Source organism: Pleurodeles waltl, chromosome 10 (genome assembly GCF_031143425.1).
Source record: "Pleurodeles waltl isolate 20211129_DDA chromosome 10, aPleWal1.hap1.20221129, whole genome shotgun sequence".
NCBI classification, from domain to species: Eukaryota; Metazoa; Chordata; class Amphibia; order Caudata; family Salamandridae; genus Pleurodeles; species Pleurodeles waltl.
The window spans coordinates 599546376-599565718 of NC_090449.1; the positions used below are offsets into that span (position 1 = coordinate 599546376).

Here is a 19343-nt window from a genome sequence, read left to right on the forward strand (position 1 = left end):
GGGAGTAACACCGGACCTTTCAGCCCATGGAGCACAACACCACACAGAACGGGCTCCAGTTAACCATGCATGCAAGATGCTGGACCACCACAACATTTTGCAATAGGCAGACCCATCATTCTGTGTTATACTACTGGATTAAGAGCTAAAATGTAGGTATAAATTCTGAAGTTTGGCGTTTTCATATTTTTGCACAACATGGTCTATTGGCAAAGACGTTACATAAATACACTGTCCAATAACTGGTTGTGTGTGGCTAATGAAGGCACATGGGTGTTGGACCCCCTATCAAATTATGTAATAGGAGGCTAAGGTTTTTGTACAAACATCACACATGTGGTTGCAGAATGGCTTCACACAATCTGTCTACAAATATGATTATATATTTCTATCTGTGGAATATGCACATTCTGTGGTGTACAGAGTCAGTAGTAAATGGTAATCAGTGGCCTAGCTATCTAGTAATCAATAAAGTTAGGTTGGGTTTTTGATAAGTTAGTCGGCCTCCTCTCTCACTCTTTCAAGTACATTTACCTGGCTTCAGCGATGTAAGGGGCACTGTGAATTGTCCAACAAAATCATTTCTCGATGATGAATCATAGTCTTCTACTACAAATCGCACTATAGCTAGATCCGGTACATCAATCTCGAAGAGGAACTGTTCATTCCACATCGGGTTAAAACCTGCAAGAAAGATGGAACGAGGAAAGCTTAATAAGTATATACATATATGTGGAAAATGTTACTTACCCAGCAGACATCTGTTCTTGGCATGTACTGCTGCAGATTCACATGCTTTGCATAAGTCGGCCATCTAGTGTTGGGCTCGGAGTGTTACAAGTTGTTTTTTTTCCAAGAAGGTTTTCGAGTCACAAGAACAAGTTTCTCCTCCTCTCGGTGACAGTGCGCATAGGCATCGAATCTTTTGTTAGACTGTTTTCCTGCAGGAGGGTGAAGTAAAGAGTGTAGAAATGTATATGTATGGAAAATGTCACTTACCCAGTGTACATCTGTTCGTGGCATGTTCCGCTGCAGATTCACATGCTGTGCACTGTTCCTGCCAACTAGTGTTGGGCTCAGAGTGTTACAAGTTGTTTTTCTTCAAAGAAGTCTTTTTGAGTCACAGGACCCAGTGACTCCTCCCTTTCGGCTCCGATGCGCATGGGCATCGACTCCATCTTAGATTGTTTTCCCGCAGAGGGTGAGGTAGGAGTGGTATATTGAGAATAGCAAAGACGTCCATGCAATGGAATAGATATTTATGTACAAAGTTTGAGGTAAAGGAATGTTTATTTACATATGTACAATTTCTAATTGCAACTTAAACGGCTACAGGCTCCGGGGAGGTGGGAGGGCACATGTGAATCTGCAGCGGAACATGCCACGAACAGATGTACATTGGGTAAGTGACATTTCCCGTTCTGTGGCATGTGTAGCTGCAGATACACATGCTGTGCATAGACTACAAAGCAGTAATCCTCCCTAAAGCGGTGATCAGGCTGTAGGAGTTGAAGTTGTTTGAAATAATGTTCTTAGTACAGCCTGTCCTACTGTGGCTTGTTGTGTTGCTAACACATCTACACAATAGTGTTTGGTAAAAGTATGAGGTGTGGACCAAGTGGCTGCCTTACAAATCTCTGTCATTGGTATGCTCCTTTCTTTCTAGTGGAGTGTGACTTTGGTGTAATGACTAGTTGTCTTTTAGATTTTAGGTAACAAGTTTGTATACATTTAACTATCCATCTAGCTATGCCTTGTTTGGATATAGGGTTAATAGCATGTGGTTTCTGGAATGCAATGAACAACTGTTTAGTTTTACGAAATGGTTTTGTTCTGTCTATATAGTACATTCGAGCTCTTTTTATATCTAATGTATGCAGTGCTCTTTCTGCCACTGAGTCTGGCTGTGGGAAGAAGACTGGGAGTTCCACTGTTTGGTTTAAATGAAACGGTGAAATGACTTTTGGTAGAAATTTTGGGTTTGTGCGGAGAACAACTTTATGTTTGTGTACCTGTATAAAGGGTTCTTCAATAGAGAAAGCCTGTATTTCACTAATTCTTCGTAATTAAGTGATAGCTCCTAGAAATGTCACTTTCTAAGTTAAGAATTGGATCTGACAAGAATGCATTGGTTCAAAAGGTGGACCCATGAGTCGTGTAAGTACAATATTAAGATTCCACGAGGGTACCGGTGGAGTTCTTGGAGGTATGATCCGCTTTAGTCCTTCCATGAAGGCTTTAATGACTGGTATTCTAAATAAGGATTTTGTGTGTTTAATTTGCAAATAAGCCGAAATTGCAGTAAGGTGTATTTTGATGGATGAGAAGGCATGATTTGCTTTTTGTAGATGTAGTAAATAACCTACGATGTCCTGTATGGACGCATCCAACGGTGTGATGTGTTTTGCTTGGCAGTAGAAGACCAATCTTTTCTATTTGTTAGCATAACAATGCCTGGTGGTAGGTTTTCTTGCCTGTTTAATGACCTCCATACACTCGTTTGTAAGATGTAGATAGCCAAACTCTAAGACTTCAGGAGCCAGATTGCTAGATTGAGCATTGCTGGATTGGGGTGTCTGATCTGTTTTTTGTGTTGCGTTAACAGGTCTGGTCTGTTTGGAAGTTTGATGTGAGGTACTACTGGGACGGCCAACAGTGTGGTGTACCATGGTTGGCGTACCCACGTTGGTGCTATAAGTATTAGTTTGAGTTTGTTTTGACGCAGTTTGTTGCCTAGAAAAGGAATGAGTGGGAGAGGGGGAAAAGCGTAAGCAAGTATCCCTGACCAATTGATCCATAGAGCATTGCCCTTGGACTGAGGGTGTGGGTACCTGGACGCAAAGTTTTGGCATTTTGCGTTTTGGTTTGTGGCGAACAGATCTAGGTCTGGTTTCCCCCACTGGCGAAAGTAGTTTTGTAGTACCTGGGGATGTATTTCCCACATGTGAGTTTGCTGGTGATCCCGACTGAGATTGTCCGCTAATTGATTGTGAATGCCTGGGATGTATTGCGCTACTAGGCGAATATTGTTGTGAATTGCCCAATGCCAAATTTTTTGTGCTACAAGGCAAAGTTGTGATGAGTGTGTTCCCCCCTATTTAAGTAGTACATTGTCTATTTTGACAAGAATGTGTTTATGAGCTAGAAGAGGTTGAAAAGCTTTTAGTGCTAGAAAGACTGCTAGCAGCTCTAAGTGATTTATGTGTAGCTGTTTTTGCTTGTTGTCCCATTGTCCTTGTATATTGTGATTGTTGAGGTGTGCTCCCCACCCAATCATTGATGCATCTGTTGTGGGAATGGCGTGAGGCACAGGGTCTTGAAAAGGCCGCCCTTTGTTTAAATTTATGGGTTTCCACCACTGAAGCGAATAGTGTTTTTGGCAGTCTATCAACACTAGATCTTGGAGGTGACCCTGTGCCTGCAACCATTGTTTTGCAAGGCACTGCTGTAAGGGCCGCATGAGTAACCGTGCGTTTGGGACAATTGCGATGCATGATACCATCATGCCTAGCAGTTTCATCACTAATCTGACTGTGTAATGCTGATTTGGTTTTATTTTTGGTACCATGGTGTGGAATGATTGTACCCTTTGTGGCCTTGGACTTTCAATCGCTTTTTTAGTGTTGAGTGTAGCTCCAAGTATTGCTGGATTTGGGATGGTTGCAAGTGTGATTTTTGGTAATTTATAAAAAAAAACTAGTGTGTGTATGGTATCTGTTACGTAACATGTGTGATGTTGACACTGCTGTTGCGTGTTGGCCTTTATTAGCCAATCATCGAGATATGGGAATAAATGCATGTGTTGTCTCATTATGTATGCCGCTACCATGGCAAGGCATTTTGTAAATACTCTGGGGCTGTTGTTATCCCGAAGGGTAATACTTTGAATTGGTCATGTTTTCCTTGTTTAACAAACCTGAGGTATTTTCTGTGAGATGGATGGATGGGTATATGAAAATACGCATCTTTCAGGTCGAGTGTTGACATGTATTCTCCCTGTTTTAGTAATGGGACTACATCTTGTAGTGTCACCATGTGGAAGTGTTCTGATTTGATGTGTAGGTTGGGAGTCCTGAGATCTAATATTGGTCTTCGTGTTTTGTCCTTTTTGGGAATAAGGAAGTACAGGGAATAGACCCCTGTTCCTTTTTGTTGATGAGGTAATAGTTCTATGGCCTGTTTTGTTAAAAGTGCCTGCACCTCTGTTTGTAACAATGTTAGATGTTGCGACAATAGTTTGTGCGCTTTTGGAGGGAATATCTGGAGGAAAATGTGTGAATTCTATGCAGTAACCATGTTGGATAATTGATAGTACCCATGTGTCCGTTGTTATGTTTGACCATTGATTGTGGAACATTTCCAGTCTTCCTCTCACAGGGGATGTGTGTTGGGGGAAGGGGATGGCAAAGTCACAGCTTGGTGTTAGTGGCTTGCTTTGTAGGTTGGAATTTTCCCCTGGCCTTTCGAAATTGTCCTCTGAAGGACCCGCGAAACCCCCTCTTTGATACTGTGATTGGTATGAGGGCTTTGTGAGGTGGATGGTTCTGATGATTGTGGTCTAAAACCTCCCCTATACTGCGGTTTTCTAAATGTCCCTCTGTATTGGAATGAGTAAAGCGCTCCCATCGCTTTGGCTGTATCAGTGTCCTTTTTCATCTTTTCAATGGCTGTGTCCACTTGTGTGCCAAGTAGCTGTTGCTGGTTGAATGGCATGTTGAGGACAGCCTGTTGAATCTCTGGTTTGAAACCTGAGGATCTAAGCCATGCATGGCGTCTAATTGTCACTGCAGTGTTTACTGTTCTTGCAGCAGTATCGGCTGAATCTAATGCAGATCTTATTTGATTATTGGTTATCGCCTGTCCCTCCTCTACCACTTGCTGAGCTCACTTCTGGTATTCCTAGGGGAGATGTTGGATGATGTCGCTCATCTCGTCCCAATGAGCTCTGTCATATCTTGCGAGGAGGGCCTGAGAGTTTGCTATGTGCCACTGATTGGCAGCTTGTGACGCTACCCTCTTTCCTGCCGCGTCAAACTTTTTACTCTCCTTATCTGGAGGGGGTGCATCTCCAGATGACTGTGAGTTGTCTCTCTTCCACGCTGTGAAGTCCACTACTGAGTCTGGGGGCAGCTGCTGGGTGATAAAAACTGGGTCTGACGTTGACGGTTTGTATTTCTTCTCCACCCTTGGTGTTATGGGTCTTCCCTTCACGGGCTCCTGAAAAATCTGTTGGGCATGTTTAAGCATGCCTGGGAGCATGGGCAGACTTTGGTAAGATGTATGCGTGGAGGACAAGGTATTAAAAAGAAAGTTGTCCTCTAGTGGTTCGGTGTGCATGCTCACATTGTGGAAAGCAGCAGCCCTAGCCAAAACCTGTGTGTAGGAGGTGCTATCTTCCGGTGGAGAGGGCTAAGAAGGATAGCACTCCGGGCTATTGTCCAACACAGGGTCATCATAGAGGTCCCATGGGTCTGTATCTTGATGCGACTGCACAGTGTGTGTGGGTGACTGTGCAGTGGGTGTGGCAAGAGGAGAAACAGTTCTTTGAGGAGAATGTAGAGGAGAAGGTGCTGGGGAAAACTGGCGTTCCGGAGATTGCTCTCTGGGCACTTTAGCCTTTGGCTGCTCAGTGTCCGAACGTCCTTGGAAAGACAGTTTCCTTTTAAATTTGAGAGGAGGTGCTGTTTGGATTTTTACAGTATCCTTGTGGATCTGTATCCTTGTTTGTGTCTCATCAAACTCCTCCATTTGAAGTTCTTCCTCGAATCTGTGTCTTTCTTTCATCTGTTTTGAAAGTCCATGTTCCTCAGTATATGAGGCTTTTTTCAGCTCTGAAGCCGTTTATTTCGGCACCGAAATACTCATGCTGATAGTAGACTTTGGATCCGAAAGACTCTTTTGAGGTTTCGACTCGACGAGTCGATGACGAGCTTTTCCGGAGATGGTGTCTTTGCTCGAGTCCGAGGACTATGGCGCAGATGTGGCCTTTTTCGGTGCCAAAGGCGTTGCTTGGACACCGCTTGATCTCTTGTGGGTAAAGCCATGGCCTTCCGGCAGTGGCGTCCTGAGGCCTTTTGTTTAGTCTTGGACTGACTCTGGGTTTGGGTCAGGGCAGGCGTACTCACGTGCTGGCCTGCTGTGGTTGGTCGGTCTTCTTCGGAATCGTCCAAATCGGAACCTTGGATGGAGATGGCCATCTCCTCTTCCTTGACGTCGAGGTGTTCAGTACTCTCCGACGCCATTTGCAGTCGTCTCGCCCTTTGATCCCTCATGGTCTTCTTGGAACAGAAGGACCTGCAGGCCTCACAAGTATTCTCTCGGTGTTCCGGTGACAGAAACAGATTACAGACCCGATGTTGATCTGTGTAGGGGTACTTGGCGTGGCACCGAGGGCAGAATCGGAACGGGGTCTGGTCCATGAGGCTTCGACGCTTCTTGCGGTCGGGCCGACCAGGCCCAGGATGGGCACGGGTGCCCCAAAGGGCAACCGAAGGTGTGTTTTGCCGGTGCCGAGGTGTCGATGGAAGCTAGGTCACGATAGAAACAATACCGATGTTTTTTCGGTGATTAATGAATTTTTCCGAATGGAATAACCGGAGCGAAGAGGAACACGTCCGAACCCAATGGCGGAAAGAAAACAATCTAAGATGGAGTCGATGCCCATGCGCAATGGAGCAGAAAGGGAGGAGTCACTCTGTCCCGTGACTCGAAAAGACTTCTTCAAAGAAAAACAACTTGTAACACTCCGAGCCCAACACTAGATGGCAGGAACAGTGCACAGTATGTGTATCTGCAGCTACACATGCCACCGAACATATATATGGAAAATGTCACTTACCCAGTGTACATCTGTCCGTGGCATGAGACGCTGCAGATTCACATGCTTTGCACATCCCGCCATCTAGTGTTGGGCTTGGAGTGTTACAAGTTGTTTTTCTTCGAAGAAGTCTTTTCGAGTCACGAGATCGAGGGACTCCTCGCCTTTCGGCTCCATTGCGCATGGGCGTCGACTCCATCTTAGATTGTTTTCCCCACAGAGGGTGAGGTAGGAGTTGTGTATTATAGTAATAGTGCCCATGCAATGGAGTAAATATGAATGTGGTTTAAAGCAATATATTTACAAATTTACAAATGTTCAAGATCAACTTCAAACGGCTACAGGCTCCCGGGGAGGCGGGCGGGCGCATGTGAATCTGCAGCGTCTCATGCCACGAACAGATGTACACCGTTCGATGGCATGTGTAGCTGCAGATACACATGCTTTGCATAGACTAGTAAGCAGTTATCTCCCCAAAAGCGGTGGTTCAGCCTGTAGGAGTTGAAGTTGTTTGAAACAAAGTTCGTAGTACTGCTTGTCCTACTGTGGCTTGTTGTGCTGTTAACACATCCACGCAGTAGTGCTTGGTAAACGTATGAGGCGTAGACCATGTGGCTGCCTTACATATTTCAGTCATTGGAATGTTTCCTAGAAAGGCCATGGTAGCACCTTTCTTTCTAGTTGAGTGTGCCTTTGGTGTTATAGGCAGTTCTCTTTTTGCTTTGAGATAACAGGTTTGAATGCATTTAACTATCCATCTGGCAATGCCTTGTTTGGATATTGGATTCCCTGTATGAGGTTTTTGGAAAGCAATGAACAATTGTTTTGTTTTCCGAATTTGTTTTGTTCTGTCAATATAGTACATTAACGCTCTTTTGATGTCTAATGTATGTAGTGCTCTTTCAGCTACAGAATCTGGTTCAGGAAAGAACACTGGTAGTTCTACTGTTTGATTCAAGTGGAACAGTGATATGACTTTTGGTAGGAACTTAGGATTCGTTCGTAAAACTACCTTATGCTTGTGTATCTGAATAAAGGGTTCTTGTATGGTAAATGCTTGTATCTCACTTACTCTTCTTAGAGATGTGATGGCAATTAGAAATGCTACTTTCCATGTTAAATATTGTATCTCACATGAGTGCATGGGTTCAAATGGTGGACCCATGAGCCGTGTTAAGACAATGTTAAGGTTCCACGAAGGAACTGGTGGCGTCCTTGGTGGGATAATTCTTTTCAGACCCTCCATAAAAGCCTTTATGACTGGGATCCTAAATAGTGATGTTGAGTGCGTAATTTGCAGATAAGCTGAAATTGCGGTGAGATGTATTTTAATGGATGAAAAAGCTAGCTTTGACTTTTGTAAGTGCAGTAGGTAGCTGACGATGTCTTTAGCAGATGTGTGTAAGGGTTGTATTTGTTTATTATGGCAGTAATAAACAAATCTTTTCCACTTATTTGCATAGCAATGGCTTGTGGTTGGTTTCCTAGCTTGTTTTATGACCTCCATACATTCCTGTGTGAGGTCTAGATGTCCGAATTCTAAGACTTCAGGAGGCAAATTGCTAGATTCAGCGATGCTGGATTTGGGTGTCTGATCTGTTGTTTGTGTTGAGTTAACAGATCTGGTCTGTTTGGTAGTTTGACATGAGGTACTACTGAGAGGTCTAGTAGTGTTGTGTACCAAGGTTGTCTCGCCCAAGTTGGTGCTATTAGTATGAGTTTGAGTTTGTTTTGACTCAATTTGTTTACCAGATATGGAAGGAGTGGGAGAGGGGGAAAAGCATATGCAAATATCCCTGACCAACTCATCCATAACGCATTGCCCTGAGACTGATCCTGTGGGTATCTGGATGCGAAGTTTTGGTATTTTGCGTTTTCTTTTGTTGCAAATAGGTCTATTTGTGGTGTTCCCCATCTTTGGAAGTGTTTAGTATTCAGGGGTGAATCTCCCATTCGTGGATCTGTTGGTGATCCCGAGAGAGATTGTCTGCTAACTGATTCTGAATCCTTGGAATAAACTGTGCTATTAGGCAAATGTGGTTGTGAATCACCCAATGCCATATTCTCTGTGCCAGGAGACACAACTGTGTTGAGTGTGTTCCTCCCTGTTTGTTCAGATAATACATTGTTGTCATGTTGTCTGTTTTGACAAGAATGTGTTTGTGGCTTATTATAGGTTGAAATGCTTTCAACGCTAGAAATACTGCCAGTAGTTCTAAGTGATTTATGTGAGACTGTCTCTGCTGAGTGTCCCATTGTCCTTGGATGCTGTGTTGGTTGAGGTGTGCTCCCCACCCTATCATGGAGGCATCTGTCGTTATTAGGTATTGAGGCACTGGGTCTTGGAAAGGCCGCCCTTGGTTTAAATTTATATTGTTCCACCATTGAAGCGAGGTGTATGTTTGGCGGTCTATCAACAGTAGATCTTGAAGTTGACCCTGTGCCTGTGACCATTGTGATGCTAGGCACTGTTGTAAGGGCCGCATGTGCAATCTTGCGTTTGGGACAATGGCTATGCATGAGGACATCATGCCTAGTAGTTTCATCACCATCTTGACTTGTATCTTTTGTTTTGGGTACATGGCCTGTATTACCTTGTGAAATGCCTGTACCCTTTGTGGACTTGGGGTGGCAATCCCTTTTGTTGTGTTGATTGTCGCCCCTAAGTATTGCTGTGTTTGACACGGCTGAAGGTGTGACTTGTTGTAGTTGAGTGAGAAACCTAGTTTGTGGAGGGTTTCTATGACGTACTTTGGGTGTTGTGAACACCGTTCTTGCGTGTTGGTTTTGATTAACCAATCGTCTAGGTACGGGAACACATGTATTTGCTGCCTTCTGATATGAGCAGCCACTGCTGCCAGGCATTTTGTAAAAACTCTTGGCGCAGTTGTTATCCCGAATGGCAAGACTTTGAATTGGTAATGTACCCCTTGGAATACAAACCTTAAGTACTTTCTGTGTGAAGGATGTATCGGTATATGGAAGTATGCATCCTTTAGTCTAGTGTTGTCATGTAGTCTTGTTGTTTGAGCAATGGGATTACGTCCTGCAGTGTCACCATGTGAAAGTGATCTGATTTGATGTAGATATTTAATGTTCTGAGATCTAATATAGGTCTTAGAGTTTTGTCCTTTTTGGGTATGAGAAAGTACAGCGAGTAAACTCCTGTTCCTCTCTGATGAATTGGTACCAGTTCTATTGCATCTTTTTGTAACAACGCCTGGACCTCCAGTTGTAGAAGATTCATGTGTTGTTTTGACATATTGTGTGTTTTCGGTGGGACATTTGGAGGGAATTTGAGAAATTCTATGCAATAACCATGCGGGATAATTGCTAGGACCCAAGTGTCTGTTGTTATTTCCTTCCACTGTTTGTAGAACTTGGTTAGTCTCCCCCCCACAGGTGTTATGTGTCGGGGATTTGTGATGTCGAAGTCACTGCTTGTATTGTGGAGTTTTGGGACTTTGGAACTTCCCTCTACTCTTTTGGAATTGTCCCCCTCTATATTGTCCCCGAAAACTTCCCCGCTGATATTGGCTCTGATAAGTGGGCCTTGTTTGTGAGGTTGTGGGTTCCGTGCTTTGTCCTCGAAACCCCCCTCGAAATTGTGTTTTACGAAATGTGCCTCTGCTCTGTGGGGAGTAGAGTGCGCCCATGGCTTTAGCTGTATCAGTGTCCTTTTTAATTTTTCAATAGCAGTGTCCACCTCCGGCCCAAACAACTGCTGTCCGTTAAATGGCATATTCAGCACGGCTTGTTGTATTTCCGGCTTGAATCCTGATGTACGCAGCCATGCATGCCTCCATATTGTTACTGCTGTGTTTACAGTTCTAGCAGCTGTGTCTGCCGCATCCATTGCTGACCGTATCTGATTGTTCGAGATACTCTGTCCTTCTTCCACCACTTGCTGTGCTCTCTTTTGGAACTCCTTGGGCAAATGTTCTATAAAATGTTGCATTTCGTCCCAATGAGCCCTATCATATCTGGCCAACAAAGCCTGTGAGTTGGCAATACGCCACTGGTTTGCTGCCTGTGCCGCCACCCTTTTCCCTGCCGCGTCGAACTTACAACTCTCTTTGTCTGGAGGTGGTGCATCTCCTGAAGTGTGTGAGTTTGCTCTCTTGCGAGCTGCCCCAACTACCACAGAGTCCGGTGTTAACTGTTGTGTGATGTACACGGGGTCTGTTGGTGGCGGTTTATATTTCTTCTCCACCCTTGGAGTAAGGGCCCTTCCTTTCACAGGCTCCTCAAACACTTGTTTGGAGTGTTTTAGCATTCCAGGTAGCATGGGGAGGCTCTGGTACTGGCTGTGTGTGGACGACAGTGTATTAAATAGAAAGTCGTCTTCAATTGGCTCAGCATGCAGGCTGACATTATGAAACGCCGCTGCCCTTGACACCACCTGTGCGTAGGCTGTACTATCTTCTGGTGGTGACGGCCTAGTTGGATAACAGTTGGGACTGTTATCTGACACTGGCGCATCATAAAGATCCCATGCGTCTGGATCATCCTGACTCATCCCTGTATGAGTTGGGGATTGCATCATTGGTGGAGTGGCTACCGGTGATGGTTGTGGAGAGCGTTGTGGAGATGGTGGCGGGGTTACTTGTTTAGCCACCTTCGCCTGTGGCTGCTTGTCTTTCTCTTGGAAGGCAAGTTTTAGTTTCATTCGAATCGGAGGAAGAGTACTGATCTTCCCTGTTTCTTTTTGTATGTGGAGCCTTCTTTGGGTGTAGTCTGGCTCCATTGTCTCCAGTTCCTGTCCAAATCTATGTGTCTGCATTTGTGAAGACAGGCCTTGTTCCTCTGTGTAGGAACTTGCTTTCGGTTCCGAGGCCGGATGTTTCGGTATCAAAACTTTTTCGGCTGCCTTTTTCGGTTCCGACGACACTTTCTTGCTCTTCGGCGTACTGATTTCTCGGTGCCGACTTGTTTCGGTGCCGCTCTCTCGGTGCTGAGATTGCTCTGACCCGGTGTCTCGGGTCGAGTCTGCTCTGACCCGGTGTCGAGTGTGCTCTGTGCCGGTATCTCGACCGGAGTCGGATGACTTCGACACATGCATGCCCTTTTTCGGTGCCGATGCCCGGTCACCTATTTTTCGGGTTAAGCCATGGCCTGTTGGCGGTGGCGTCCCCGGGCTTTAGTGGTTTTTACGTGAGTCTTGTGTATCGACATCTTACTCACGGTTTTCGGCGTCTGTTCAGGATCGACCTCATCCGAGTCCGAATCCTCGATGGAGAAGGCTTCCTCTTCTTCCTCCATGTGTTTTTGTCCTGTTGGCACCGACGCCATCTGTAGTCTTCTTGCTCTTCGGTCCCTTAAGGTTTTTCTGGAGCGAAATGCTCGACAGGCCTCACAGGTATCTTCTTTGTGTTCTGGCGACAAACACAAATTACAGACCAAATGCTGATCTGTATAAGGATACTTGTTGTGACATTCGGGGCAGAAGCGGAATGGGGTCCGTTCCATTAGCCTTGAAGACGCACGTGGTCGGGCCGACCAGGCCCCGCCGGGGAATCGAAAACCCCGAAGGACCGCCGGAGCTCTTCAAAATTCAGTGTCGATCTGTTGTAACTAACCCGATACCGAACGCAAACAATACCGTCAAATTTTCCAAGTTTTTCACTAACTTTCCGAACCGAAGCGCGGAGCGAAATGGAACACGTCCGAACCCGATGGCGGAAAGAAAACAATCTAAGATGGAGTCGACGCCCATGCGCAATGGAGCCGAAAGGGGAGGAGTCCCTCGATCTCGTGACTCGAAAAGACTTCTTCGAAGAAAAACAACTTGTAACACTCTGAGCCCAACACTAGATGGCGGGATGTGCAAAGCATGTGTATCTGCAGCTACACATGCCATCGAACATACATATATATTCCGGGGAGGAGGGAGGGCGCATGTGAATCTGCAGCACTGCATGCCATGAACAGATGTCTACTGGGTAAGTAACATTTTCTGTTCAATGGTATGTGTAGTTGCAGATACACATGCTCTGCATAGTCTGTAAAGCAGTCCCCTCCCAAAATAAGCGGTGGCTAGCCTGTAGGAGAATGAAAATGTCACTTACCCAGTGTACATCTGTTCGTGGCATCAGTCGCAGTAGATTTGCATGTTTTGCAATAGCTCGCCATCTGGTGTTGGGCCGGAGTGTTACAAGTTGTTTTTCTTCGAAGAAGTCTTTCGAGTCACGGGACCGAGTGACTCCTCCTTTTGTCTCCATTGCGCATGGGCGTCGACTCCATCTTCGATTGTTTTTCCCCGCAGAGGGTGAGGTAGGAGTTGAATTGTAGTAATAGTGCCCATGCAATGGAGTGACTAAGTATGTACCTATTTAAGGTTGAGATGATACATATACAAATAGTTGAAGGTAACTTCCAAACTGCTACAGGCTCCCGGGGAGGCGGGTGGGCACATGCGAATCTACTGCGACTGATGCCACGAACAGATGTACACTGGGTAAGTGACATTTTCAGTTCGATGGCATCTGTCGCTGTAGATACGCATGTTTTGCATAGACTAGTAAGCAGTTATCTCCCCAAAAGCGGTGGATCAGCCTGTAGGAGTGGAAGTAGTTTGAAATAATGTTCTTAATACGGCTTGACCTACTGTGGCTTGTTGTGCGGATAACACGTCTACACAGTAGTGCTTGGTGAATGTGTGAGGCGTAGACCATGTGGCTGCCTTACATATTTCTTGCATTGGGATGTTTCCTAGAAAGGCCATGGTAGCACCTTTCTTTCTGGTTGAGTGTGCCCTTGGTGTAATGGGCAGCTGTCGTTTAGCTTTAAGGTAGCAGATTTGGATGCATTTAACTATCCATCTGGCTATACCTTGTATTGATATTGGGTTTCCTGCATGAGGTTTTTGAAATGCAATAAATAGTTGTTTAGTCTTTCTGATGTTCTTTGTTCTGTCAATGTAATACATCAATGCTCTTTTGACATCTAATGTATGTAGTGCCCTTTCGGCTACGGTATCTGGCTGTGGAAAGAACACTGGAAGTTCCACTGTTTGGTTTAGATGGAACGGTGAAATAACCTTTGGCAAAAATTTAGGATTGGTCCTTAGGACGACCTTATTCTTGTGTAGTTGTATAAAAGGTTCTTGTATTGTAAACGCCTGAATCTCGCTTACTCTTCTTAGGGAAGTAATGGCGATGAGAAATGCCACCTTCCAGGTTAGGAACTGTATTTCGCAGGAGTGCATGGGTTCAAAAGGTGGACCCATAAGTCTAGTTAGGACAACATTTAGGTTCCATGAAGGAACAGGTGGTGTTCTTGGTGGTATAATTCTCCTAAGGCCCTCCATGAATGCTTTAATGACTGGTATCTTATATAGGGAAGTTGAATAGGTAGTCTGCAGGTATGCAGATATTGCTGCAAGGTGTATTTTAATGGAAGAGAAAGCCAGGTTAGATTTTTGTAAGTGAAGCAAGTAACCCACTACATGTTCTGGAGTTGTGTGTAATGGTTGTATTTGATTAATATGGCAGTAGCAGACAAACCTCTTCCATTTACTTGCATAGCAGTGCCTGGTGGATGGCCTTCTGGCTTGCTTTATGACTTCCATACATTCTTGGGTAAGTTGTAAGTGCCCAAATTCTAGGATTTCAGGAGCCAGATTGCTAGATTCAGCGATGCTGGATCTGGGTGTCTGATCTTTTGGTTGTGTTGTGTCAACAGATCTGACCTGTTGGGCAATTTGATGCAGGGTACTACTGATAGGTCTAGCAGCGTTGTGTACCAGGGTTGCCTTGCCCAAGTTGGTGCTATTAATATGAGTTTGAGTTTGTGTTGACTGAGTTTGTTTACCAGGTAAGGAAGGAGAGGGAGAGGAGGAAAAGCGTAAGCAAATATCCCTGACCAGTTCATCCATAGGGCATTGCCTTGGGACTGTTTGTGTGGGTATCTGGATGCGAAGTTTTGGCATTTTGCATTCTCCTTTGTCGCAAACAAGTCTATCTGAGGTGTTCCCCAGAGTTTGAAATAAGTGTTCAGAATTTGGGGGTGAATTTCCCATTCGTGGACCTGTTGGTGATCTCGAGAGAGATTGTCTGCGAGTTGATTTTGGATCCCTGGTATAAATTGTGCTAATAGGCGAATTTGGTTGTGAATTGCCCAACGCCAAATCTTTTGTGCTAGCAGGCTTAACTGCGTGGAGTGCGTCCCCCCTTGTTTGTTTAGGTAATACATTGTTGTCATGTTGTCTGTTTTGACGAGAATGTATTTGTGAACTATTATTGGTTGGAAAGCTTTTAGTGCTTGAAAAACTGCTAGAAGTTCTAGGTGATTTATATGCAGTTTTGTTTGATGTACGTCCCATTGTCCTTGGATGCTGTGTTGATTGAGGTGTGCTCCCCACCCTGTCATGGAAGCATCTGTTGTTATTACGTATTGTGGCACTGGGTCTTGGAAAGGCCGCCCTTTGTTTAAATTTATGTTGTTCCACCACAGAAGCGAGAGGTAAGTTTGGCGGTCTATTAACACCAGATCTAGAAGGTGACCCTGTGCTTGAGACCACTGTGATGCTAGGCACTGTTGTAAGGGCCTCATGTGCAGTCTTGCGTTTGGGACAATGGCTATGCATGAAGACATCATGCCTAGGAGTTGTAACACCATCTTTGCTTGTATCATTTGTGTTGGATACATGCGTTGTATGATGGTGTTGAAATTTTGAATTCTTTGTGGACTTGGAGTGGCTACTCCCTTTGATGTGTCTATTATGGCTCCTAGGTACTGTTGTACCTTGCGCGGCAGAATGTTGGATTTTGTGAAGTTGACGGTGAACCCTAGTTTGAAGAGGGTTTGTATGATCTGATTTGTGTGATTTGAGCACTCTATGAACGAATGGGCCTTGATTAGCCAGTCGTCCAAATATGGGAACACATGTATTTGCTGCCTTCTTATGTGTGCAGCGACTACCGCTAGACATTTGGTAAAGACTCTTGGTGCGGTTGTTAATCCGAAAGGCAGTACCTTGAATTGGTAATGTATTCCTTTGAATACAAACCTTAGGTATTTCCTGTGCGATGGGTGTATTGGTATATGGAAATAAGCATCCTTGAGGTCTAAAGTTGCCATGTAGTCGTGCAGTTTTAGCAATGGTAATACTTCCTGTAGTGTGACCATGTGAAAGTGGTCTGATTTGATGAAAGTGTTCACTACTCTGAGGTCTAGGATTGGTCTCAGCGTTTTGTCTTTCTTTGGTATCAGAAAGTACAGTGAGTAAACTCCTGTGTTTATTTGTGTGTTTGGCACTAGTTCGATTGCATTCTTTTGCAATAGTGCCTGCACTTCTATCTCCAGGAGATTGGAATGATGTTTTGTCAAATTCTGTGCCTTTGGTGGTATGTTTGGAGGGAATTGTAGAAATTCTATGCAATAGCCATGTTGGATAATTGCTAGAACCCAATTGTCTGTAGTGATTTCCTCCCATGCTTTGTAGTAGTGACTTATTCTTCCCCCCACTGGTGTTGTGTGGAGGGGGTGAGTGACATGTGAGTCACTGTTTAGTAGTAGGGGTTTTGGGGCTTTGAAATCTTCCTCTATTTCTAGGGAATTGCCCTCCTCTATATTGTCCCCGAAAACCTCCTCTATACTGTCCCTGGTAACTGGACGGTGTTGCCTGTGAGGTGCTGGCTTGTGTGCTTTGACCCCGAAACCCCCCTCTAAAGGGTTTTTTACGAAATGTGCTGTAATTTCCTCTGCTCTGCGGGGAGTAGAGTGCGCCCATGGCTTTGGCAGTGTCCGTGTCTTTTTTAAGTTTCTCAATGGCTGTGTCCACTTCTGGACCGAATAGTTCTCTTTCGTTAAAAGGCATATTGAGAACTGCTTGCTGAATCTCTGGCTTAAATCCAGATGTTCTGAGCCATGCATGCCTTCTAATAGTTACAGATGTATTAATTGTCCGTGCAGCTGTATCTGCAGCGTCCATGGAGGAGCGGATCTGGTTGTTGGAAATGGTCTGTCCCTCCTCCACCACTTGTTTTGCCCTATTTTGTAGGTCCTTGGGCAGATGTTCAATGAGATGTTGCATCTCATCCCAATGGGCTCTGTCGTAGCGCGCAAGAAGTGCCTGGGAGTTCGCGATGCGCCACTGGTTTGCAGCTTGTGCTGCGACTCTCTTACCAGCTGCATCGAACTTGCGGCTTTCTTTATCTGGGGGTGGTGCATCTCCAGATGTGTGGGAGTTCGCCCTTTTCCTAGCTGCATCTACAACGACAGAGTCTGGTGGCAGCTGTGTATTGATGAAAGCCGGGTCTGTAGGAGGCGCCTTATACTTCTTTTCCACCCTTGGTGTGATTGCCCTACTTTTGACCGGTTCCTTAAAGATGTCTTTTGCGTGCCGGAGCATACCATCGGAGCATAGGCAGGCTTTGGTATGAGCTGTGGGTGGAGGAGAGTGTATTGAACAAAAAATCATCCTCGACCTGTTCAGAGTGGAGGCTTACATTATGAAATTGTGCTGCTCTAGCCACCACTTGGGAATACGTGGTGCTGTCCTCAGGTGGAGATGGCTTCGTAGGGTATGCCTCCGGACTGTTATCTGACACTGGGGCGTCGTATAGGTCCCATGCGTCTTGATCTTGGTCACCCTGGCTCATGGTGGTGTGAGCTGGGGAGTGTGATGGAGTTTGTGCTGGTGAGACGTTAATCACGGGCGGTGGAGAGGGTGGTGGGGTAACTCTTTTCACCACTTTTGGTTGTGGTGTCTGTTCAGTTTGGAACTCCAACCTTCTCTTTCTTCTAATAGGGGGAAGGGTGCTTATCTTTCCTGTCCCCTGCTGTATGAAAATACGCTTTTGCGTATGGTCCACATCAGTTGATTGTAGCTCTTCCTCAAACCTATGCTTTTGCATTTGGGAGGTTAGCGAGTGCTCTTCTGTATAAGAGCCTGAAGCTGGGTCGGTTGCAGTTTGTTTCGGTACCGAAACCCTGTCTGCGTCCTTTTTTGGCTCCGAGGTGACTTTTTTCTTTTCGGGGCCGAAACCTCTCGGCGCCGTTTTTCTTCGGGGCCGCTGTCTCGGCGTCGAGCCGTGTCTACACCGGCATCTCGGTGTCGATGCTTGTCTCCAGCACTTTCTCGGTCCCGAGAGGGCTGCGTGCCGGTGTCTCGACCGGAGTCGGACGATCTCGGCACTGTTTGGGCCTTTTTCGGTGCCGACGGTCGGTCACCGAATTTATGGGTCGAGCCATGGCCTGGTGGCAGTGGCGTCCCCTGGGCCTTGTAGATCTTCCTCTGAGTGGTTTTCGACGTCTTACTCACGGTTTGTGTATCGTCGAATCCTTCGGAGTCCGAGTCTTGGATCGAGAAGGTACCTTCCTCTTCTTGTTCCTCGAACTCTCGGTGGGCTGTCGGCGCGGACGCCATCTGAAGTCTTCTGGCTCGACGGTCTCGGAGTGTTTTTCGGGACCGGAACGCACGACAGGCCTCGCAGGTGTCTTCACTGTGCTCAGGTGACAGGCACAGGTTGCAGACCAAGTGTTGGTCTGTGTAGGGGTATTTACTGTGGCATTTGGGGCAGAAACGGAACGGGATCCGTTCCATCGGCGTTCTTCAGCACGTGGTCGGGCCGACCAGGCCCCGACGGGGGATCGAAAAAACTACCCGAAGGGCAACGGAGCTCTTCGATCCTTCGACGCAGTGTTGAATCTAACTACGCCGATCCCGAACGCAACAATACCGACGAAAATCTTCCGAAATTTAGCTATTTTTCCGTTCCGAAACTCGGAGCGACAAGAACACGTCCGAACCCGATGGCGGAAAAAAAACAATCGAAGATGGAGTCGACGCCCATGCGCAATGGAGACAAAAGGAGGAGTCACTCGGTCCCGTGACTCGAAAGACTTCTTTGAAGAAAAACAACTTGTAACACTCCGGCCCAACACCAGATGGCGAGCTATTGCAAAACATGCGTATCTACAGCGACAGATGCCATCGAACATAGTGTTTTAAGCACTGCTTGTTTAACATTTGCTTGTTGGCGAGATAAGACATCCACACAGTAGTGTTTAGTAAATGTGTGTGGTGTGGACCATGTGGCTGTTTTACATATATCTGCCATTGGTATATTTCCTAAGAATGCCATTGAAGCTCCTTTATTTCTAGTAGAATGCTCTTTAGGAGTTAATAATAACGGTCTTTTAACCTTAAGACAGCAAGTTTGAATACACTTTACTATCCATCTGGCTAATCCTTGTTTTGAAATATGATTACCCTTATGAGGTTGTTGAAAAGCCACACAGAGTTGTTTAGATTTTCTGAAATCTTTTGTTTTATCTGTATAATACATGAGAGCCCTTTTAACATCAAGGGTATGAAGAGCTCTTTCAGCAACTGAATCTGGCTGTGGAAAGAAGACTGGCAATTCTATTGACTAATGGATATGAAATGGTAAAACTACTTTAGGTAGGAATTTTGGGTTTCTCCAAAGGACTATTTTATTTCTGTGAATTTGAAAGGAAGGTTCTTCTAAAGTGAATGCTTGAATTTCACTAACTCATCTTTAGGAAGAAATTGCTACTA

The 19343-nt window shown here is 45.4% G+C and overlaps 1 protein-coding gene across 2 annotated transcripts in view; it reads right to left on the reverse strand.

Moving 5' to 3' along the window:
• Window positions 1-19343, reverse strand: part of PLCD1 (phospholipase C delta 1) — a 325967-nt gene that overhangs the window by 2886 nt on the left and 303738 nt on the right. For both annotated transcript variants that reach the window (XM_069211057.1, XM_069211056.1), the window contains exon 14: window positions 535-684. In XM_069211057.1, the coding sequence (XP_069067158.1) occupies window positions 535-684 (150 nt within the window). The remainder of the gene's footprint in view (window positions 1-534; window positions 685-19343) is intronic.